At 39.8% G+C, this 24,909-nt stretch overlaps 1 protein-coding gene across 9 annotated transcripts in view; it reads left to right on the forward strand.

The window, feature by feature from the left end:
- Nucleotides 1-24,909, forward strand: part of CEP70 (centrosomal protein 70) — a 149,213-nt gene that overhangs the window by 72,666 nt on the left and 51,638 nt on the right. For all 9 annotated transcript variants that reach the window (XM_058433612.1, XM_058433615.1, XM_058433617.1 and 6 more), the window contains exons 7-11: nucleotides 7,099-7,268; nucleotides 12,117-12,173; nucleotides 15,216-15,303; nucleotides 15,386-15,474; nucleotides 18,739-18,813. In XM_058433612.1, the coding sequence (XP_058289595.1) occupies nucleotides 7,099-7,268; nucleotides 12,117-12,173; nucleotides 15,216-15,303; nucleotides 15,386-15,474; nucleotides 18,739-18,813 (479 nt within the window). The remainder of the gene's footprint in view (nucleotides 1-7,098; nucleotides 7,269-12,116; nucleotides 12,174-15,215; nucleotides 15,304-15,385; nucleotides 15,475-18,738; nucleotides 18,814-24,909) is intronic.

Here is a 24,909-nt window from a genome sequence, read left to right on the forward strand (position 1 = left end):
CATACTGTTTTCCATAGTAGTTGTACTAGTTTTCATTTCCACCTATAGTGTATAAGGATTCCTCTTTCTCCATATCCTCACCAGTATTTTTTTTTTTTTTTTTGTCTTTTGAGTAATCACCATTCTAACTGGAGTGAGATGATATCTCATTGTGTTTTCTTCCTTTTTTACTGTCTTCCTTTGTGGTCAAGTGATTTTCTTCTTTTTTGGTTGTTTTAATTTTTTGCTTTTTTTTAGTGTACCTGTTATATTTTTGCTTTGTAGTTACCATGAGATTTACAAAAAACATTTTCTAGATGTAACAAGTTATTTTTTAAGTTAAGGAGTTTCTAAAAGAGATGGGGATCTCACTATGTTGGCCAGGTCAGTCTTGAACTCCTGGCCTCAAGCAATTATCCTGCTTTAGCCTCTCAAAGTGTGGAGATTACAGGCGTGAACCTGTGCCTGGACAACAAGTTACTTTAAACAGATATCTTGCCTTGATCACAAATAATGGAAACAAACAAAGGAAAAATTAAACATTCTACACTTTTACTCCATCACATTATGACTTTTTGTTGTCTCAGTTTACATCTTTTTATATTACCTATACCTTAACAAGTTGCTGTAGTTATTTTTTGGGGGGAGCTTTTTGGTTTTTTTTTTTTTTTTTGAGATGGGGTCTCACTCTGTCACCCAGGTTGGAGTGCAGTGGTGCAATCTCAGTTCACTGCAACCTCCACTTCCCAGGCTCAAGCTATCCTCCTGATAGAGGTGGCAGCAAATCTGAAGCAGCTGCTGTGAGGGAGCCAGCAGTGGAGGAGGTGTGGCCGGGGCTGCGTGCTCCGTGGAGCCATCAGGGGCTAGGAACAGGTGATCCCAGTGGGGACCTTGTGCTCCCAGCCACAGCTGCAGCTGCCCGGCCGCAGCTTTGGACTTGGGCATCCCTGTGCTCTTATGGGCCTGGAAAGCCCCCTGCCCCCTCAGGCTTGGAAGTACTTGCTCCCACTGCCTGGCCTCTTTTCACTCCCAGCACCCACTCTGGTGTAGAGTGAAGTTGTGGCTGAGCACGGGTGCTGTCATGACCCAGTCAGGTGTGTGCACACTCAGGGTGGTGCTGACATGCCAGCCCCCTACTGCCTTGGCTCCCCCAAGACTTTGGATGCCGACGAGCACAGAAGGGAGGCCGGGAGTTTGAGGGCAGCTTGGCGTGGGCCTGTGGGCGCCCCTCAGTGCGGACAGCCTGGGCACCGCAGATGGCATGTTGATGGCGGTGAGAGGCAGACAGGTTCCTAGGCAGAAGGGGCAGGTCCTCAGTGAAACCTCACCTTCAAGCCAAGGACAGCCTGAAGCCTGGAGGCCAGGCTGCCAGTGCCAGGTGGAGTCCGCAACCTGGAGTGAGAACTTCCTTGATGCCTTTTGGCCAATTGGATGATGCTTTTTCCAGGCCTTCCCATGGCTGTCCATGGACCAGTCAGCACATACTTCCTCCCTTCTGAGCCCGTAAAAACCCAAGGCTCAGCTGGACTCAGGGACTCATCAACTCATTGGGACTACCTGACTGTGGATAGGAGCTGCCCACTTAGGGTCTCCTCTCTACTGAGAGCTGTTCTGTCACTCAGTAAGGCTTCTCTCCACCTTGCTCACCTTCCAGTTGTCTGTGTAACCTCATTCTTCCTGGACACAGGACAAGAACTTGTGACTCACTGAATGGCGGGAGTGAAAGGAGCTGTAACACGTTCCTGGCCGACTCGCCGGGCTGTGGGTGGTGACACACACATACTGCGTGAGTAAAGAGTGGTGACCTTTCTAGGGGCCCAGACCTCAGGATTCCTGAGCCAGAACTGCTGTCACACCATAGGCCTCCCACCCTCCACTGGCACCTGGTGGCTGCCCTATGCAATGGGAAGCAGCTGTGGGGCCAGGCCAGCCCAGGAGCCACTGGTCAGAGCAGGGCGGTGGGACTGAAACAGCTGTAACACAAATGGGCTGAAACATGTGCCACCTGAAACACATCCCCCAACTTGCTGCGCTGCAGGCAACAAGGAGAGAAGAGTTGTGACTCTTCTGGGATCCCAGACCTCAGGGCTCCCAGAGCCAGGGCTCTGACACACTATAACACCCTCTTTGGGCCTCTGTGGTTCCTGGCATCTCTGAGCTTTCAGGCACCACTGCATTCCCCTTGTCCAGACATTGGTGTCCACAGCAGAAGCTGCTTGCAGTACATCTGGTCCGGCCACAGCCTCACATGGAGCCAGTGCCTGTGGTGGTGGCTGGAGCTGCCTGCCTCACCTCAACAGCCAGTGTGCCTGGCTGTGCATGTAGCCGGACCTCTCATTTGCTAACTCACACACCCCTCACTGCTCTGCACCTGGCTTGCCCTTGGCAGGCATGGGGTCTGGGCTGGTAGCACAAACTGAGTGCAGCCTGCCAGGCTGAGTGGGCAGAATAAGCCCAGCGGGTGTAAGCAAAACTCAAGCAAAGGTGCCACTGGCCACAGAGGTTTCTGGCTGGTGAAGCGACACCCTAAGGATCCTGTGATGCTCCCACCTCAGCCTCTCAAGTAGCTGGGATCATAGGTGTGTGCTATGACACCCAGCTAACTTTTTGTATTTTTGGTAGAGATGGGGCTTTGCCATATTGCCCTGGCTTGTCTCAAATTCCTGAGCTCAAGCAATCTGCCTGTCTGTGCCTCCCAAAGTGCTGGGATTATAGGCATGAGCCACTGTGCCTAGCCTATTGTTTTAAGTAGATTTGTCTTTTAGTATTCATACTAGAGATATGACTGGATTACACACCACAATTATATTATTAGAGTATTCCGCGTTTGTCTGTATACTCACTCTTACCAGTGGATTTTATACCTTCAAATATTTTTTTGTTTTTGCATGTGGTGTCCTTCTCTTCCATAGTGAAGAACTCCCTTTAGTATTTCTTATGAGTCCCTTTCAAGTGTTTGCTTGTCCTGGTAAAGGCTTTATCTCCTTTGTATTTCAAAGATAGCTTTGCTAAGAATAATATTCTTGGCTGACAGGTTTTTTTTTTCTTTTTCTTTTTCTTTCAGCACCACTTTGAATATGTCATTTCACTCCCTCCTGGCCAATATGCTTTCTGCTGAGGATTCTATTGCCAGATAAAACAGAGCTCCTTTATATGTTGTTTTCTTCTTTTCTCTTGATGCTTTTAGGATCTTCTCTTTGTGCTTGACTTTGAGAATGTACTTATTTATTAAACTTTTAGATTTGGGTAAATGTGAAGATTTGTTACATAGGTAAACTTGTCTCATGAGGGTTTGTTATACAGATTATTTCATCACCCAGGCATTAAGCCCAGTACCCAATAGTTATCTTTTCTGCTTCTCCTCCTTCTCCCACCCTCCACCCCAGTGTCTGTTGTTACCTTCTTTGTGTTCATAAGTTCTCATCATTTAGCTCCCACTTATAAGTAAGAACAAGTAGTATTTGGTTTTCTGTTCTGCATTAGTTTGCTAAGGATAATGCCCTTCAGCCCCATCCATGTTCTCGCAAAAGACATGATCTTGTTCTTTTTTATGGCTGTGTAGTATTCTATGGTGTATATGTACCACGTTTTCTTTATCCAGACTACCATTGATGAGTATTTCAGTTGATTCCATGTTTTTACTGTTGTGAATAGTGCTGCAGTGAACATTCGTGCATGTGTCTTTACGGTAGAATGATTTGTATTCCTCTGGGTATATACCCAATAATGAGATTGCTGGGTCAAATGGTAGTTCTGCTTTTAGCTCTTTGAGGAATTGCCATACTGCTTTCTACAATGGTTGAAATAATTTACACTCCCATCAACAGTGTATAAGTGTTCCCTTTCCTCTGCAACCTTGCCAGCATCTGTTGTTATTTTTTGACTTTTTAATAATAGCCTTCTGACTGGTGTGAGATGGTATCTCATTGTGGTTTTGATTTGCATTTCTCTAATGATCAGTGATATTGAGCTTTTTTTTTTTTTTTTTTTTTTGACATAGTCTTGCCCTGTTGCCCAGGCTGGAGTGCAGTGGTGTGATCTCGGCTCACCACAACCTCCTGGGTTCATGCAATTCCCCTCCTTCAGCCTCCTGAGTAGCTGGGACTACAGGCGCGTGCCACCATGTCTGAATAATTTATTTTTAGTAGAGAGTGGGTTTCACCATGTTGGCCGGGCTGTCTCGAACTCCTGGCCTCAGGTGATCCACTTGCCTCAGCCTCCCAAAGTGTTGGGATTACAGGCATGAGCCACCGCGCCCGGCCTATAACTCGGGTGAGGCCTATATGCTTGTTGGCTGCATGTATGTCTTCTTTTGAAAAGTGTCTATTCATGTCCTTTGCTGACTTTTTAATGAATTTGTTTTTCTCTTGTAAATTTAGTTCCTTATAGATGCTGGCCGTTAGACCTTTGTCGGATGCATAGTTTCAGATATTTCCTCCCATTCTGTAGGTTGTCTATTTACTTTGTTACTTTTGCTATGCAGAAGCTCTTAAGTTTAATTAGATCCCATTTGTCAATTTTTGCTTCTGTTGCAATTGCTTTTGGTGTTTTTGTCATGAAATCTTTACTCATTCCTATGTCCAGTATGGTATTGCCCAGGTTAGAATTTATTATATGCCTTGGGGTAGGCTTATTTGAATTGAATCTGTTTGGTGATCTCTGACCTTCCTGTTCATGGATGTTTATATCTTTGTGTAAATTTGGATAGTTTTCTGTTACTATTTCTTTGAATAAGTTTTCCACCCCTTGCTCTTTTTCAACTCCTTCTTGAAGGCCAATGATTCTTAGATTTGCTCTTTTGAGGTAATTTTCTATATTTTTTAGGTATTCTTTTTTCTTCTCTGTGTATTTTCAAGTAGCCTGTCTTCAAGCTCACTGATTCTTTCCTCTGCTTGATCCATTCTGCTATTAAAAACCTCTAATGCATTTTTCAGTTCAGGGAATGTATTTCTCATTCCCAGGATTTCTGTTTGATTTTTTTTAAGTTATTATTTCAATACCTTTTTAAAATTTCACTGACAGATTTCTGAATTGATTTCCTGTGTTATATTGGAGTTTACTGAGTTTTTGAATCCTGGGCAGACAGAGATTAGGAAGAAGCAATGATTAAGGAATATAGAGATATAACATTAAAATTCTGTAACAATTATAAAAAGGGCTGGGCATGGTGGCTTCTGCCTATAATCCCAGCACTTTCGGAGGCCAAGGCAGGAGGATCACTTGAGGTCAGACCAGCCTGCCCAACATGGTGAAACCCTGTCTCTACTAAAAATACAGAAATTATCCAGGTGTGATGGTACACACCTGTAATCCTAGCAACTCGGGTGAGGCAGGAGAATCACTTGAACCCAGGAGGTGGAAGTTGCAGTAAGCTGAGATCATGCCACTGCACTCCAGCCTGGGCGACAGTGAGACTCTGTCTCAAACAAACAAACAAAAACAATGATAAAAAAAATTTAACATCACTGAAAGTTGTAAGGAAGTAAACCCTAAACCTCCACCCCTCCATTAAAGCAATGATTATAAGACTATAATTTGAACAATTATATGACAACAGATTAGCTAACCTAGATGAAATGGACACATTTCTAGCAACATAGAAATTGCCAAAACTGGCTCAAGAAGAAGTAAAAAACTTTAGTAGATGTGTAACAATGGATTATGTCAATAATCAAAACCTCTGAACAAATAAAGGCCCAGAACCAGATGACTTAAAAAAAAAGAAAAATAAAAAGGATTGTTGATCTGAAGAATCTCACATCAGTGTCTCGTTAGGGTCAGTCACTGGCTCCTTTTTCCATCTGTGGGGGTCATGGTTCTTTGTTTGCTGTTTGCTGTTGTTTCTTGTGGACATATATCTATGTCTTCTCATTGAAAGATTAGTTATTTCGGTTTTCACTGTCTGGCTTGTTTGGGTTTTTCTTGGATATGTTTACATAGAGGTTCTTTACAATTCACCTGTTGAATTTCCTTTATGCTAGGTCACTGCCTCCTTCTTGGTACTAGATGGCGGCTCATGTCCAGGTTTGCCAAAGCTCTGGCAAGCATTCAGAGTGCTGATTGTCCTAGGTTGGGGAGATCCCAAATGGGATACCCCAGCTGTGTGGAAAAGCTGGCTAGGGTTTCATACCCAGCGAACCTGTAGAGTGTTATCTCCTACAGTGTGGTGCTGCTGAACAGCCACTCTGATTTAGCATCTTCTTTGGCTGAGATTCCAAGCAGATTTTGCAGGCTGCGGTTGCTGCTATTCCCACCTTCCATCTTTGTCTTTGGTTGCTCTCAGGAGTTTTTCTTCCTATAGGCACTTGTGATGCTTTCTGTGGGTTCAGGCAGGAACAGTTCTCCTGCAAGGAACCCAAGATGGTGGGGAAGTTGGTCTTGATCTCACTTTTTCCAGTGTAGAAACTGAGTCTGGGGAAAATTTTCCACAGGCAGTTCCTTGCAGATTAGGGGAGAGGCATCACAGTTACAGAAGTCTGATTCTCTTACCATCTGCTTGAAATTTTTTCACTTCTTTGTGGTCCTGGGGATTGTCCCATCCTCAGATTTGAGTTCTGGGTTATTGCTGGTAATAATCTTGGCATTGGATATTGGTTTTTGGTTTTCTGCTGGGGGAAGTGAAGCCAGATTGCTTCAACTCTGCCATTTTGGTGATGTCATTCTCCATGATTATTTCTTGATGATAATTTCCTGGTTATGGACTTACTGTGAGTTTGCAGTAGCCCACATTGCATGAATGCCTAAGTTGACTACACCATTTGCAATCCCCAATTAATATTGATTCTTTCCTGATTATTGTTTTGATATAAACTTAAACATGAAATTATACCAGTTTTATGGAAATTCTTGAGTTCCTTTACTTGGTAAGAAATGTCTTGAATGCATGCAATTATGAACTGTAGTTTCCCCATTTTATAGCTATTTGACTTATATTTTTTCAGGTTTATGATATATTAATGTTCCTGGAGCTTATACTCATTTGAAAACAGCCTCAGTACTGAAGTTCTTGAATGAAACAGCTCAATGGAAACTATGAAGATGGCTTTGTGTACAATATTGTTAGGATAGCACGTCCTAGATGTACATATCATAATTATGATTTTAAAAAATATCTTATAGGTGAAGTGCCAGCATTATAAGAAAAAACGAACGGAGCAACAAGAAACTATTGCTTCTTTGCAAACGGAAGTCTGTAGATTAAGAAAGGAGGAAGAAGATCGCATTGTCACTCAAAACAGAGTGTTTGCCTATCTGTGCAAAAGAGTTCCTCATACCGTCTTGGATAGACAGTAATTTTGCTACATAAATTGATATGTAGCTTGAGTCATTGTTTTGTTTGTTTGTTTGTTTGTTTTACCTGATATTATCTTGGGGGTGGTTATAACTCTTACAAACTAGAAAAGCCTCTCCCTCCTCCTCTTCTGCATTGTTCTTCCCTGCTCATCCTGTTCTTTTTTTTTTTTTTTTTTTTGGTTCTAGAGGTCCTTTGAAGAATGGAATTGCACATTTACTAAAAGTAACACTAAACTTTTACATAAATTCATAATTAATCAGACATTTCTCAAAATAACTGATCCTTTTAGTGAAGAATAATATTGAGAGATCACTGTATGGGTTTTAGGGTTGCTTAGTTTTACTATGTTATTGATTTTAGGAGTTTTTAGTGGAAAGAGCCAGGGACTATATATTTTGGAGGAAAAAAAAATCATCATTGATTTTTTTTTTAACCCAGCTGAAGTTGATAGTATTTTTATTTAAATTCTGATTTTACATTTGTAACTGTTGTCTTTTCTACCGAAAATCATTCTTAAGAACAATATTATAATTATTTGCTATATCCTATAATACATAAAAATAGTTTCAAAATAATAAAACTAGAATTACTAACAATAAGCCTACTGAATGAAATTTAAATTTCTGGGCAGCTCTCTTTGATATTAATATATTCCACTATGTATGCAGTCAAGATGTATATTTCTAAAATATCTTGAAATACTTATTTCTCTGTGTGTTTGCATCACCAAATTATAATGCAGTTAGGTTTGTTTCAATTTCTTTTCAATTTTCAGGGATTGCTTTTTAAATTTTTACTTTTGAATGTGTAAACATTTATATAATTGCAAAATCAAAACTATTTGTTATTTATATTCAGAGAAGTTGTGTTTTCATTCCTGTCCTCTTTATTCTATCCTATCCTTACCTCCCCTATAGGTAATTGATTTTAAATGTTTAGTGTTATTTTTAGCAATATAAGTAGTATGGATATTATATACATATTCTCTCTTGTTTATGTACTAGCACCTTCTTTTTTTCTCTGAACAGTTTAAACCGATTGCATTTTAAGCGGTATTATATGTTTACCTAATAGGATTGGAAATCTTGAATAATTAGATGTTTCTATTTTACTATAAAAATAAATGAGGTCAGATATAAAGTAAAAACAAGTTAAAACTATAGATTTTTTGATAATTATTTGAGAGATAATACACATATATACACATATATAATTTTCATCCTCTTGAAGGAAAGGTAAGGACAAACACATAAAAATAAATAAAAATGTTAGTGAGAGGCGTGAATAAATAGAAGAGGGAGGCGAGGTAAGAAAAATAGGAGAGGTAAGGAAGAATAAATAGGAGAGAGGCGAGGGAGAGAGAACTACAGTGGGAAGAAGAAGAGAGAAATTGGAAGGGAAGAATGAAAAAACAAAAAACAGTTAAGATGACTGGGTAAGAGGGTGAGAGAAGCACTGAGGGAACCTGCAATGTACCAGATGAAGTCAGGCTAATTCAGGTATGAATTTGTCCAGTGGGCCAGAGATTTTCCACTTTGTTTGATTTTTATCAGTGCAAACTTTCAGTTTGAGACACTGAAATGAAAAATTGTGAATTAAACCTTTTGGAAATACATGAGTTGTAGCCACTACAGATATCATTAAAAGTTACACAGGTACTGGGCTAATAGGGCACACACAGATGAGGAAAGCCATGATTCCTGTATTCAGTGACCTGATAGTCTAGTTGGGTACGTAGACACATATGCAGGTAAGTAAAATATAAAGCAGATAGTGGTATGTACTATAAAGTGGGGCAGATAGGATACTAAGTGGGTGCGACATAGGGAGAAATTAGTGAAAGGTAAGAATGACTACATAGGCTTTGTGAATGAGTCATCTTTTTAGCTGGACTACTAGGAACTATAGAATATTAATAGGCAGAGGTGAGAGAAAGGATGTTTCAATTAGAGAAATATGGTAATAGGAAAAGTGAATGTGTTTGGGACGTCAAGAGCATAGGATACATGAGATTCTGGGAAGAGTCTTAAGAGACAATATGACAATATGGAAAGTGTGCTGTAACTTTGAGAGACTTAAATTGGCCGAAGAGTTTGAGTTCTACTTTCTGTGTGGCAGGGAAGATACCCAAAGATTTCTGAGCAAGGAGATTAAACCCAGAGAAAGACAAGTTAGTAATTGGTTGTAGTAGTAGAGGGCTAATGAAGGTCTTAACTAGGACCAAAAAAAAGGGAGAGACACTGCAAAGATGGACAGGAGTTGTCCAGACGAATGGGCTATAGATGTTGAAAGGGGCGGAGGAGTCAAAGATGGCCAGTTTTTAAACTACATTTGAAGGAACGGGGAAGAAACTGATGAATTCATTTATGGATATATGCTTAGGCACCTTCAGTCATCCATGTAGACATATCAGGCCTGTTGTTAAAAGGGCCAAACTCCAGAGAACTTCCAAATTCCATATAGAGAAAGAAGAGGCAGAAGAGGAATTGTGTTTGGGTATCATGATAACCAAGGAACAAAAGTGTTTCAAGGAGAGGGTGATCGGCAGTGTTGCATGCTTCCTCATTGGTTAACTTGTTTACTTTCCCACTATTTTATTTGCTCAGAATTCCCAGTACTTAACATGTAATAAGTCCTCCCTAAAACTTTATTGAAGATAATTGGTTACAATCACTCAGAATGAATGAAGTTTGCTATAAAGGAAAAGATTAGAAATAGAATCATAGCATAAGGGGGAAGTAGGTCAAGAGGATTTGTGTAGGATATAAAGAAGAATAAAGCATATTTTCAGGATAATGTGAAAGCTGGTATATGTTAAGATGCAGAAGGCTTGAAGAGAAAAAGAGTAATTGGGGAAGGGTTGAAGGGAAAAAGAGTAATCTAGAAAGTTGTGACATTAAGAGCACAATTGGTTGCATTAGTTCTGAAAAGGGGGATGGGTTGGTAATGTTTCCCCAAGATAGGAGAGAAACAGTATATTGTTCCTTTAAAAAGAATAACACATGAAAGCATAGTATTATTTTGTTTTTCTCTTATTTTTTAAATGACAAAAGCAATAAATGTTTCTAAAAATTGAGGCCGGGCACGGTGGCTTACGCCTGTAATCCCAGCACTTTGGGAGGCCGAGGCGGGCGGATCACGAGGTCAGGAGATCGAGACCATCCTGGCTAACACAGTGAAACCCCATCTCTACTAAAAATACAAACAATTAGCCGGGCGTGGTGGCAGGCGCCTGTAGTCCCAGCTACTGGGGGGCTGAGGCAGGAGAATGGCGAGAACCCAGAAGGTGGAGCTTGCAATGAGCCAAGATCATGCCACTGCACTCCAGCCTGGGCGACAGAGCGTGGACTCCATCTCAAAAAACCAACAAAAAAAATAAATAATTCAAACAATATGAAAGTGTATATGGTAAAATGTAACAAATCTGCTTGCTTTCCTAATCCCCACATCCCAGAGATAACCTCCTCTCCTAAAATTTGGTGTGTGTCCTTCCTACTGTTTCTCAGAAGGAGTCCTGTTGGCATTTTGAGTGAGGCAGTTCTTTGTGTATTGTGTTGTTTACTGATGAATTTTTAGCATTCTGCCCCCTCTACAACTAGTCAATATGGCAACATTGCCCCTCCATACACCCGCTAGCTTACAATATTATTCCCTGGTTAAGAACCCACAGAGTTCTTTTTCTTTTTTTTTTTTTTTTGAGACGGAGTCTCGCTCTGTTGCCCAGGCTGGAGTGCAGTGGCCCAATCTCGGCTCACTGCAAGCTCCGCCTCCCGGGTTCACGCCATTCTCCTGCCTCAGCCGCTCCGAGTAGCTGGGACTACAGGCGCCCACCACCAAGCCCGGCTAATTTTTTATATTTTTAGTAGAGACGGGGTTTCACCGTGGTCTCGATCTCCTGACCTCGTGATCCGCCCGCCTCGGCCTCCCAAAGTGCTGGGATTACAAGCGTGAGCCACCGCACTGGGCCAGTTCTTTTTCAATATACATATTCACATCTAACTTTTTTCTTTGTAGACAAAAGTAAAAAATATACATTTGATTATGCAACATTAATTTTTTCCATCATCATTCCTTGTTAAGGACATACAAATTTACATTGTTTTTTCTACTTCTCCATTATTTTCTTTTTTTTTTTTTGAGACGGAGTCTTGTTCTGTCGCCAGGCTGTAGTGCAGTGGTGCACTCTTGGCTCACTGCAAGCCCCGCCTCCCGGGTTCAAGTGATTCTCCTGCCTTAGCCTCCCGAGTAGCTGGGACTACAGGCACTCGCCACGACGCCCAGCTAATTTTTTGTATTTTTAATAGAGATGGGGTTTCACCATGTTGGCCAGGATGGTCTCAAACTCCTGACCTTGTGATCCGCCTGCCTCGGCCTCCCAGAGTGCTGGGATTACAGGCTTGAGCTGCTGCGCCTGGCCCATTATTTTCTATTGTATGAATGTGCCATTATTTATTTAACCTTTCTCCTGATGGAGAGTTAAATTATTTCTGGCTTTTCACTCTTATAAATAATGGTGCAGTGAACAACTTTGTTCATATTGAGTTGCATCTTTTGACATATTTCTGTGGGAGATATTGCTAGAGGTAGAATTGTTGGGACAAGGAGGATATGCATTTAATATGTTGAGATATAATGTTTATAGTTATTTTTAAATCTATACTTTGAAATTAATATAACATATGACTTAGTATCGTATTTGCTTTCTGGTAAGAATCACTTAAATTTTTTAAAGCCTGCCGGATAAGCTGTACTTACTTTTACACTGTAATTTGAAATTATGTGGTGAGACTAGTAGATGCTGTAATACCACATTTTGAAAATAATTCAATATTCTGTTTTCTAGGTTGCTTTGTCTAATCGATTACTATGAATCTAAAATTAGAAAAATTCATACACAAAGGTACGACTAATCCTGTATTACAGTTTTTAAAGTTTTTAATCCAGTAGTCACACCAGAAGTTCCTGTAGCTTTTAAAACTTTAAATATACTATGGAAATCCACCTAATATGTCACTGTGAAGTTCTTTTTTATAAAGAACTTGAAGATTGTATTTTACAACCTAAGTCAAGATGTATTGTTGTATTTATGTTAAATTATGTATACTTAATTATCGCCAAAGTATTGGTCACAGCAGAAATGGTATTTCCCTTTATTTTCTTGAAGTATTATAATTTTTTCTACTGATGTGATCTAGCCCCTGAGTAGTTACCAAGTATATCCACAAAGTGCATAGAATTAGATTGGCTGCCTACCAAAGTGTAACCTAATTAGTATGCAGATTTATGTGAGATAAAGATAAAATGTCAGTGAAAAATCAAGCTTATAGATTAAAACACACTTATCGTCTGATTAAATAAGCATAGATAAATGGTCTTTGGCTAAACTAAAATAGCTGAAGGATATCTAACATATAATCTAAAATGCTTTAATGTAAGGTCACTAAAACAGTAGCTAATCTTTTTATTATTTATAGATGGAGCAGTTCTTTTAACAAATATTTATTTGAGCACCTATTTTGTACCATGTTCTAAGTAATTAGGATCCCATAATAAAGCAGATAAATTCTTCACTTTTATGAAGCGTACGCTCTAGTATTCTTGCCCCAAGAATAGCGACTTTCCAAAATCTTGGAGAGAATAATGGCAGAGCTCTGTGGGTTGCTGGTTGCTGATTATCTGTAGTACTGTGGGGACTCCAAAAAAAAAAATGAAAAGGAAAAGAAGAAGGAAGGGAAGAAGAGAAAAACTAATTAAAAAGCAACTTCTTGCTTTATATTCTTTTCAGAAAGCAGCATTTTATCAAGTAGCTTCAGGGACCTTCTGACTTCCAAATGAAACTGTCGTTTAGATGTTGGAGATTCTACAGAGATAGGACAAGTACTCAACTCAGCTGTTGTAGCACAAAATCAGCGACAGATAATATGTAAATGAATTGGCACAGGTGTGTTCCAATAAAAATAGTTACAAAACCAACAGCCTGCTGAATATAGCCTGCAGACGGCAGTTTGCTGATCCCAATCTAGATGATGAAGAGAGGGGATTTGGGGTTTTTAGTAAGAGTAGAAAAGATTTAACATAACATAGCCATCAGGAGATCTTTTGTGTAGAATATGATGTGAGAGGTACTTGTAGAGTTCTGCAAACGGGGTTCTCTGACTAAAGATGATAAAAGGATTGAGGCCATTGGAGTGGTGGTATTGAATTTAGTTGTCATGAATTTGTAATGAAAATCTGGGGCTGAGGAATGAGTGACTTGGAAAAGAATCACTTTTTAACTGAAAAAGCTTTTCATCAGTTGTCTAGCTGAAGTAAAGTATTTTGGCCTATACAAATTATCCTTGGGTCAGATATTTGGATTGGATGTCTTATTGAGGGAATTGGAGGATAGGAAGAAAATAGGAGATATATTAATAAATAATATTCTACAAATGGGAAACTTTGCAGCAATAAAAAAGTCTCCTAAGGAAGGGGTTTTTCAGGATTCATTGACTGAGCGGAGTTTATATTATAAACTCAGTCTCCTTTCTAAGAGTGAGTACTAACTTGAAAGTGAGATTCTGGCAATTTCAGGATAGATTTTGAGATCTACAAATAGGATATAGGTATCACCTAAAGAAGTAGGAGTACTGTAACAGGAGGATGTAACAATTCATTGACAAGTATTACATGAGTAAAGAAGATGAAAGAGAAGCGGGGGAAAACAGGCCAAGATTTGGAGGCCTAAGTAGGATAAACAGGAGGCAGAGGAGAAGAGCTATGACCCTGTAGAACAGAAGCAGCAAGACCAAAGGAAGAAGACAGGTGGGACATGGGCCTCTTGCAGTGGCAAAAGCTTCTCTGCTTGTCCATTTTTTTAAGGCCAGTGTTGTCCAAAGTTTTTTGTTGTTGTTGTTGTTTTTATCATCAGACTATATGCACATGTGTAAAATAAACACATTGGGAATAAATAAATCATTTGAACTGAATCAATCCATTGATACTTACTAGACTGGTGATATGTTTATGTGTAATACTAGAAATCATGCGTGTACTCAGTGCATACTAGGCTACAATAGTAATACTTTATGTGATACAACAGTTAAAGTGAAATGTAGTCCTAAACAATAAAGTTGTGTTTAACAGAAAAGTATTTTATACTGCTTCAATTTTTAAATTTAAGATTTAATGAAATTAAAAGTTTAGTTCTTTGGTGGCATTACCCATATTTCAAGTGTTAAGTGGTAACCACTAGCTCATGTAGCTATTGGTTACCATATAGGACATCACAGTGATAGTTAATCAAGATTGCTAAAAATAATCATACTTATTTGCTAGCACTTTGCATTTCACAGAGTCCTTCAGTTATCTTTCATTTGCTTTTTACACCAGTCCTGTAAAGTAGATGTGACGGATACTATTTTACAGATGAGAAAATAAATTCTGAGAGATTGACTTATTCAGATAATACAACTAGTTAGTGGTGTTATCAAGGCTTGAACCAAGACTATTAAATCTGTTGCTTTTTCCACTTATGATCTGCATTTGTTTAATATAGGTTTTTTGGTGACCTAAAAGTACTAGAAGGAAAAAATAGTATGAGGAGAATGCATTTTTTAAAAGAACATGGATGTTCCACCTATGTTTTGTTTGTTTATTCAGCAGTGCTTTTTCACCTCCTCTTATATTCCATACTTTTTCTAGGCTGTGAGATACAGTGGTGAATAAGACAAAGTTCTGGTCCTCATGGATCATATATTCTAAGTAAAGAGAGAATAAATGGATACTGTATGTACTATAATATTAGATAGTAGTAGTGTTCTAATACCATTCTCTATAAGAACAAGTAGGAAATTTGGATTAATTTTAATTCATGTTTAGATTAGTAAACCCTCATTACATTGGTTTAGTTTTTTTTCTTTGAAGATAGATTTTTCATAAGTATACTGCATACATATTTTCATAGGCAATATAAAGAAGATGAAAGTCAGTCAGAAGAAGAAAACGACTACAGAAATCTGGATGCCTCACCAACTTATAAAGGCCTTTTAATGGTATGGGGACTGCATAACTAATAAATACTTTTTAATAAGTAATCTAAGAAAGTTAATTATTTTTCTATGAAATGTGTTGCAGTCATTACAGAATCAACTCAAGGAATCAAAATCTAAGATTGATGCACTTTCAAGTGAAAAGCTGAACCTCCAAAAAGATTTGGAAACCAGGTGAGAGAAACTTATTTTTTTTTTTTCTGAGACAGGGTCTCACTCAGGCCAAGTGCAATGGTGTGATCACGTCTCACTGCAGCCTTGACCTCCAGGGCTCAAGCAATCTTTCCACTTCAGCCTCTTAAGTAGCTGGGGCTATGGGTGTGAGCCACCACACCCAGCTAATTTTGAAAATTATTTAATTTTAATTGAGACAGAGTCTCACTCTGTCGCCCAGGCTGGAGTTCAGTGGCGCGATCTCAGCTCACTGCAACCTCTGTCTCCCAAGTTCAAGCGATTCTTCTGCCTCAGCCTCCCGAGTAGCTGAGATTACAGGTGCACACCATGACGGCTGGCTATTTTGTGTGTTTTTAGTAGAGATGAGGTTTGGCCATGTTTGTCAGGCTGATCTCGGACTTCTGACCTCAAGTGATCCTTTCTCCTTGGCCTCCCAAAGTGCTGGGATTACAGGCATGAGCCACCATGCTCAGCCTCTAATTTTTTAATTTTTTGTTTGGTAGAGATGGGGTCTCCCTGTGTTGCCTAGGCTGGTCTTGAACTCCGAGGCTCAGTGCCAGAATTCCCAAAGGACTAGAATTACAGGCATGAGCCACTGCATCCGGCCAGTTTTTCTTCATCCTTTGAAAAGTAAACATACTGGAATTTGGAATATTAAATGCACCATTCTAGCTCCTTTGCTCTAAAGCTAATCATGAGTACATAATATTCTTATACTCACTTTAGTCAGTTCTTTCCCATGATAACTTACGAAAGGAACGAGCACATGGGTAGGCAAGGGAAATGAGAAAATAGGAGTCCACATTGAAGAAGATAAAACTAGCTAAGAATAGTGGCTTTTGCCTGTAATCTCAGCACTTTGGGAGGCTGAGGCAGGTGGATTGCTTGAGGCAGGTGGATTGCTTGAGGCAGGTGGATTGCTTGAGGCAGGAATTCGACACCAGCATGGGCAACATGGAAAAACTCCTTCTCTACAAAAAATATAAAAATTAGCCAGATGTGGTGGTCTGTGGCTGTAGTCCCAGCTACTCCAAAGACTGAGGTAGAAGGATCACTTGACCCCAGGAGGTTAAGGCTGCAGTGAGCCATGATCTTGTCACTGTACTCCAGCCTGGGTGACAGAGCGAGACACTGTGTCAAAAAAAAAAAAACACAACAACAAAAAACAACTTCAAATAGATTCAGTCTTTTTTTTTTTTTTTTGCTTTTAAAAAATAGCTTTAATGAGTTACAACTGATGTACAGTACACTGCATATATGTAAGGTACACAATTTACTGAATTTTGATATGTGTATACACCTGTGAAACAGTTATAATCCAGATAATCACCTTGGAGGCTAGGTGCAGTGGCTCATGCCTATAATACCAGCACTTTGGGAAGCCCAGGTAGGACGATTGTTTGAGGCCAGGAGTTTGAGACCAGCCTGAGCAACACGAGACCTCGTCTCTACAAATAATTTTAAAAATTAGCCAGGCCTGCGCAAGGATGACACGCAAATTCGTGAAGCGTTCCATATTTAAAAAAAACAAAAAATTAGCCAGGCATGGTAGCATACTCCTGCAGTCCCAGCTACTAAGGAGGCTGAGGTGAGAAGATCGCCTGAGCCCAGGAGGTCAAGGCTGCAGTGAGCTGTGATGACACCACTACACTCCAACCTGGGCAACAGAGACCCTGTCTCTTAAAACAAAAAACCCTAAAAGTTATCTCTTGCCCCTTTTGTAATCCCTCCTGCCCCTCTTTGCCTTTGCCTGAGGCAACCACTGATTTGCTGTCAGTCATTATACATTAGTTTATATTTCCTAGACTTATTATAAGTGGAGCTATACAATATTTACTCTTTTTTGTTGATCGTCTTTCACTCAGCATGATTATTAAATTTTTATTTTAATTGCTAATTGACAAATTACAGCTGTATATATTTATGAGGCACAAAGTGATGTTACGATTCATGATTATAATGCAGAATCATTAAATGAAGCTAATTAACACATCCATCATCTAATACCTTTTGTGGTTGAAAACATTTGAAATTTACTCTTAGTGATTTTGAAATGTATAATACATTAATATTTACTATATTAGATTCAGTGTTATGCCAGAGGAGTTCTCATTCTCAAATTATACTACAATGCCTTGTTATTCTTATTCCTGTGCTGTGGGATGAGAAGAAAAGTAAAATTTATAATGGCACACAACAGAAAGGTATATCCAGCATAGCTACAAAAGGATGACACTGTCTATGTTGACAGTAATAAAGAATGAACATCATTGAGCCTTTTTTCATTCAACATATATTTGAATACCTGTAGTAAGTTAGACACTGTCCCAAACTCTGGGGTGAAGAAGAGACCAAAACAAATTTCCTGTTCTCAATAAGCTTATACTTTAATGGCTGGGCGCGGTGGCTCACGCCTGTAATCCCAGCACTTTAGGAGGCCGAGGCGGGCCTCCTGAGGTCAGGAGTTTGAGACCAGCCTGGCCAACTTGGTGAAACCCTGTCTTTACCGAAAAAATACAAAAATCAGCCATGTGTGGTGGTACACATCTGTAGTCCCAGCTATTCAAGAGGCCAAGGTGGGAGAATAGCTTGAACCTGGGAGGTGGAGGTTGCAGTGAGCTGAACTTGTGCCACTGCACTCCAGCCTAGGTGACAAACAAAAAACAACAACAAGAAAAAACTTACACCTTAATGGAGAGAAGGACCTGATACCTAGTATAAGCCATTTATATAAAATGTGAAAACCTTGAACACAATAATATGTAAATTTATGATTATATAAATACATAGTAAAAATTTAAAAACATACATGGGAATAATGAACAATGAATTGAGGATAGTGGTTCTCTATGGTATGGGAAGGAGAAGAATGACATTAATGAGGGAATTTTAAGTATATGTATAAAGTTTGAGTTAAGATTTGAATCAAATCTGTTAATATTTGAATTTGATAAAGCTAGGTGGTGGATACACCAGGATTTGTTATAATTTTCTCTGTTTTTGTCTGTATACTTGAAATATTTCACTATAAAAACAAGTAATAGATTAGCAGCAAAAAATGACTAAAAGGCTTTGAATAAGGGATTACAGAGAATAAGAAATCTAAATGGCCAGTAAACTCCAAATTAGCAGTCATGAAATATTTTCAGAAGTTCAATAAGTATAGTTGCAACAAGTAACAAAGTATTGTATGTCATTTATTTAAGTACCTTTATGGTTTTATTCAGTACATTGAATTAATTTATAATTATTTATTTTCCACAGGCCCACACAGCATGAATTAAGACTTTATAAACAGCAGGTGAAGAAACTGGAAAAAGCCCTTAAGAAAAACATCAAGTAATTATATTTTTACCAAAATTGCTTCTTTTATTAGGATTTTTTATTGTATTTATTTATTTATTTATTTATTTTTATTTTTTTTTTTTATTATACTTTAAGGGTACATGTGCACAACGTGCAGGTTACATATGTATACATGAGCCATGTTGTCGTGCTGCACCCAGTAACTCGTCATTTAACATTAGGTATATCTCCAAATGCTATCCCTCCCCCCTCCCCCCACCCCACAACAGGCCCCAGAGTGTGATGTTCCCCTTCCTGTGTCCATGTGTTCTCATTGTTCAGTTCCCAACTATGAGTGAGAACATGCAGTGTTTTTTTTTTTTGTCCTTGCGACAGTGAGAATGATGGTTTCCAGCTTCATCCATGTCCCTACAAAGGACATGAACTCATCATGTTTTATGGCTGCATAGTATTCCATGGTGTATATGTGCCACATTTTCTTAATCCAGTCTATCATTTTTGGACATTTGGGTTGGTTCTAAGTCTTTGCTATTGTGAATAGTGCCGCAATAAACATACATGTGCATGTGTCTTTATAGCAGCATGATTTATTATCCTTTGGGTATATAACCAGTAAGGGATGGCTGGGTCAAATGGTATTTCTAGTTCTAGATCCCTGAGGAATCGCCACACTGACTTCCACAATGGTTGAACTAGTTTACAGTCCCACCAACAGTGTAAAAGTGTTCCTATGTCTCCACATCCTCTCCAGCACCTGTTGTTTCCTGACTTTTTAATGATGACCATTCTAACTGGTGTGAGATGGTATCTCATTGTGGTTTTGATTTGCATTTCTCTGATGGCCAGTGATGATGAGCATTTTTTCATGTGTCTTTTGCTTGCATAAATGTCTTCTTTTGAGAAGTATCTGTTCATATCCTTCGCCCACTTGTTGATGGGGTTGTTTGTTTTTTCTTGTAAATTTGTTTGAGTTCATTGTAGATTCTGGATATTAGCCCTTTGTCAGATGAGTAGATTGCAAACATTTTCTCCCATTCTGTAGGTTGCCTGTTCACTCTGATGGTAGTTTCTTTTGCTGTCCAGAAGCTCTTTAGTTTAATTAGATCCCATTTGTGAATTTTGGCTTTTGTTGCCATTGCTTTTGGTGTTTCAGACATGAAGTCCTTGCCCATGCCTATGTCCTGAATGGTAATGCCTAGGTTTTCTTCTAGGGTTTTTATGGCTTTAGGTCTAACATTTAAGTCTTTAATCCATCTTGAATTAATTTTTGTGTAAGGTGTAAGGAAGGGATCCAGTTTCAGCTTTCTCCATATGGCTAGGCAGTTTTCCCAGCACCATTTATTAAATAGGGAATCCTTTCCCCATTTCTTGTTTTTGTCAGGTTTGTCAAAGATCAGATGGTTGTAGATATGTGGCATTATTTCTGAGGGCTCTGTTCTGTTCCATTGGTCTATATCTCTGTTTTGGTACCAGTACCATTGCTGTTTTGGTTACTATAGCCTTGTAGTATAGTTTGAAGTCAGGTAGCGTGATGCCTCCAGCTTTGTTCTTTTGGCTTAGGATTGACTTGGCAATGTGGGCTCTTTTTTGGTTCCATATGAACTTTAAAGTAGTTTTTTCCAATTCTGTGAAGAAAGTCATTGGTAGCTTCATGGGGATGGCATTGAATCTATAAATTACCTTGGGCAGTATGGCCATTTTCACGATATTGATTCTTCCAACCCATGAGCATGGAATGTTCTTCCATTTGTTTGTATCCTCTTTTATTTCATTGAGCAGTGGTTTGTAGTTCTCCTTGAAGAGGTCCTTCACATCCCTTGTAAGTTGGATTCCTAGGCATTTTATTCTCTTTGAAGCAATTGTGAATGGGAGTTCACTCATGATTTGGCTCTCTGTCTGTTATTGGTGTATAAGAATTCTTGTGATTTTTGCACATTGATTTTGTATCCTGAGACTTTGCTGAAGTTGCTTATCAGCTTAAGGAGATTTTGGGCTGAGATGATGGGGCTTTCTAAATGTACAATCATGTCATCTGCAAACAGGGACAATTTGACTTCCTCTTTTCCTAATTGAATACCCTTTATTTCCTTCTCTTGCCTGATTGCTCTGGCCAGAACTTCCAACACTATGTTGAATAGGAGCGGTGAGAGAGGGCATCCCTGTCTTGTGCCGGTTTTCAAAGGGAATGCTTCCAGTTTTTGTCCATTCAGTATGATATTGGCTGTGGGTTTGTCATAAATAGCTCTTATTATTTTGAGATACATCCCATCAATACCTAATTTATTGAGAGTTTTTAGCATGAAGCATTGTTGAATTTTGTCAAAGGCCTTTTCTGCATCTATTGAGATAATCATACGGTTTTTGTCGTTGGTTCTGTTTATATGCTGGATTACGTTTATTGATTTGCGTATGTTAAACCAGCCTTGCATCCCAGGGATGAAGCCCACTTGACCATGGTGGATAAGCTTTTTGATGTGCTGCTGGATTCGGTTTGCCAGTATTTTATTGAGGATTTTTGCATCAATGTTCATCAGGGATATTGGTCTGAAATTCTCTTTTTTTGTCGTGTCTCTGCCAGGCTTTGGTATCAGGATGATGCTGGCCTCATAAAATGAGTTAGGGAGGATTCCCTCTTTTTCTATTGATTGGAATAATTTCAGAAGTAATGGTACCAGCTATTCCTTGTACTTCTGGTAGAATTCGGCTGTGAATCCATCTGGTCCTGGACTTTTTTTGGTTGGTAAGCTATTAATTATTGCCTCAATTTCAGAGCCTGTTATTGGTCTATTCAGAGATTCAACTTCTTCCTGGTTTAGTCTTGGGAGGGTGTATTTGTCGAGGAATGTATCCATTTCTTCTAGATTTTCTAGTTTATTTGCATAGAGATGTTTATAGTATTCTCTGATGGTAGTTTGTATTTCTGTGAGATCTGTTGTGATATCCGTTTTATCATTTTTTATTGTGTCTATTTGATTCTTCTCTCTTTTCTTCTTTATTAGTCTTGCTAGCAGTCTATCAATTTTGTTGATCTTTTCAAACACCAGCTCCTGGATTCACCAAATTTTTTGAAGGGTTTTTTGTGTCTCTATTTCCTTCAGTTCTGCTCTGATCTTAGTTATTTCTTGCCTTCTGCCGGCTTTTGACTGTATTTGCTCTTGCTTCTCTAGTTCTTTTAATTGTGATGTTAGGGTGTCAATTTTAGATCTTTCCTGCTTTCTCTTGTGGGCATTTATTGCTATAAATTTCCCTCTACACACTGTTTTAAATATGTCCCAGAGATTCTGGTATGTTATGTCTTTGTTCTCGTTGGTTTCAAAGAACATGTTTATTTCTGCCTTCATTTTGTTATGTACCCAGTAGTCATTCAGGAGCAGGTTGTTCAGTTTCCATGTAGTTGAGTGGTTTTGAGTGAGTTTCTTAATCCTGAGTTCTAGTTGGAATGCACTGTGGTCTGAGAGACAGTTTGTTATAATTTCTGTTCTTTTACATTTGCTGAGGAGTGCTTTACTTCCAACTATGTGGTCAGTTTTGGAATAGGTGCGGTGTGGTGCTGAGAAGAATGTATATTCTATTGATTTGGGGTGGAGAGTTCTGTAGATGTCTATTAGGTCTGCTTGGTGCAGAGCTGAGTTCAATTCCTGGATATCCTTGTTAATTTTCTGTCTCGTTGATCTGTCTAATGTTGACAGTGGGGTGTTAAAGTCTCCCGTTATTACTGTGTGGGAGTCTAAGTCTCTTTGTAGGTCACTAAGGACTTGCTTTATGGATCTGGGTGCTGCTGTATTGGATGCATATATATTTATGATAGTTAGCTCTTCTTGTTGACTTGATCCCTTTGCCATTATGTAATGGCCTTCTTTGTCTCTTTTGATCTTTGTTGGTTTAAAGTCTGTTTAATCAGAGACTAGGATTGCAACCCCTGCCTTTTTTTGTTTTCCATTTGCTTGGTAGATCTTCCTCCATCCCTTTATTTTGAGCCTGTGTGTGTCTCTGCATGTCAGATGGGTTTCCTGAATATACCACACTGATGGGTCTTGACTCTTTATCCAATTTGCCAGTCTGTGCCTTTTAATTGGAGCATTTAGCCCATTTACATTTAAGGTTAATATTATTATGTGTGAATTTGATCCTGTCATTATGATGTTAGCTGGTTATTTTGGTCGTTAGTTGATGCAGTTTCTTCCTAGCCTCGATGGTCTTTACAATTTGGCATGTTTTTGCAGTGGCTGTTACTGGTTGTTCCTTTCCATGTTTAGTGCTTCCTTCAGGAGCTCTTGTAAGGCAGGCCTGGTGGTGAGAAAATCTCTCAGCATTTGCTTGTCTGTAAAGGATTTTATTTCTCCTTCACTTATGAAGCTTAGTTTGGCTGTATATGAAATTCTGGGTTGAAAATTCTTTTCTTTAAGAACGTTGAATATTGGCCCCCACTCTCTTCTGGCTTGTAGAGTTTCTGCTGAGAGATCAGCTGTTAGTCTGATGGGCTTCCCTTTATGGGTAACCCGACCTTTCTCTCTGGCTGCCCTTAACATTTTTTCCTTCATTTCAACTTTCGTGAATCTGACAATTCTGTGTCTTGGAGTTGCTCTTCTCAAGGAGTATCTTTATGGCGTTCTCTGTATTTCCTGAATTTGAATGTTGGCCTGCCTTGCTAGATTGGGGAAGTTCTCCTGGATAATATCCTGCAGAGTGTTTTGCAACTTGGTTTCATTCATTTGATCTTCCATCACTGATACCCTTTCTTCCAGTTGATCGAATTGGCTGAGGCTTGTGCGTTCGTCATGTAGTTCTCATGCCTTGGTTTTCAGCTCCATCAGGTCCTTTAAGGACTTGTCTGCATTGGTTATTCTAGTTAGCCATTTGTCTAATTTTTTTTCAAGGTTTTTAACTTCTTTGCCATTGGTTCAGACTTCCTCCTTTAGCTCGGAGTAGTTTGATCGTCTGAAGCCTTCTTCTCTCAACTTATCAAAGTCATTCTTTGTCCAGCTTTGTTCCGTTGCTGGTAAGGAGCTGCGTTCCTTTGGAGGAGAAGAGGTGCTCTGATTTTTAGAGTTTCCAGTTTTTCTGCTCTGTTTTTTCCCCACCTTTGTGGTTTTATCTACCTTTGGTCTTTGATGATGGTGACGTACAGATGGGGTTTTGGTGTGGATGTTCTGTCTGTTTGTTAGTTTTCCTTCTACCAGTCAGGACCCTCAGCTACAGGTCTGTTGGAGTTTGCTGGAGGTCCAGTCCAGACCCTGTTTGCCTGGATATCAGCAGCGGAGGCTGCAGAACAGTGGATATTGGTGAGCAGCAAATGTTGCTGCCTGATCGTTCCTCTGGAAGTTTTGTCTCAGGAATACCCGGCTGTGTGAGGTGTCAGTCTGCCCCTACTGGGGGATGCCTCCCAGTTAGGCTACTCACGGGTCCAGGACCCACTTGAGGAGGCAGTCTGTCCATTCTCAGATCTGCAGCTGCATGCTGGAAGAACGACTGCTCTCTTCAAAGCTGTCAGACAGGGACATTTAAGTCTGCAGAGGATTCTGCTGCCTTTTGTTTGGCTGTGCCCTTCCCCTAGAGGTGGAGTCTGCAGAGGAAGGCAGGCCTCCTTGGGCTTTGGTGGGCTCCACCCAGTTCGAGCTTCCCGGCCGCTTTGTTTACCTACTCAAGCCTCAGAAATGGCGGGCGCCCCTCCCCCAGCCTTGCTGCTGCCTTGCAGTTTGATCTCAGACTGCTGTACTAGCAATGAGCGGTGCTCCGTGGGTGTAGGACCCTCTGAGCCAGGTGCGGGATATAATCTCCTGGTCTGCCATTTGCTAAGACCGTTGGAAAAGTGCAGTATTAGGGTGGGAGTGATCCGATTTTCCAGATACCATCTGTCACCCCTTTCTTTGACTAGGAAAGGGAATTCCCTGACCCTTTGCACTTCCCAGATGAGGCAATGCCTCACCCTGCTTTGACTCACACTCGGTGCACTGCATCCACTGTCCTGCACCCACTTTCCGACACTCCCCAGTGAGATGAACCTGGCACCTCGGTTGGAAATGCAGAAGTCACCTGTCTTCTGCGTTGCTCATGCTGGGAGCTGTAGATTGGAGCTGTTCCTATTCAGCCATCTTGGCTCCACCCCTATTTATTTTTATTTTTTATTTG

The sequence above is a fragment of the Hylobates moloch genome, unplaced genomic scaffold (assembly GCF_009828535.3).
Source record: "Hylobates moloch isolate HMO894 unplaced genomic scaffold, HMol_V3 SCAFFOLD_22, whole genome shotgun sequence".
Classification (NCBI taxonomy): domain Eukaryota; kingdom Metazoa; phylum Chordata; class Mammalia; order Primates; family Hylobatidae; genus Hylobates; species Hylobates moloch.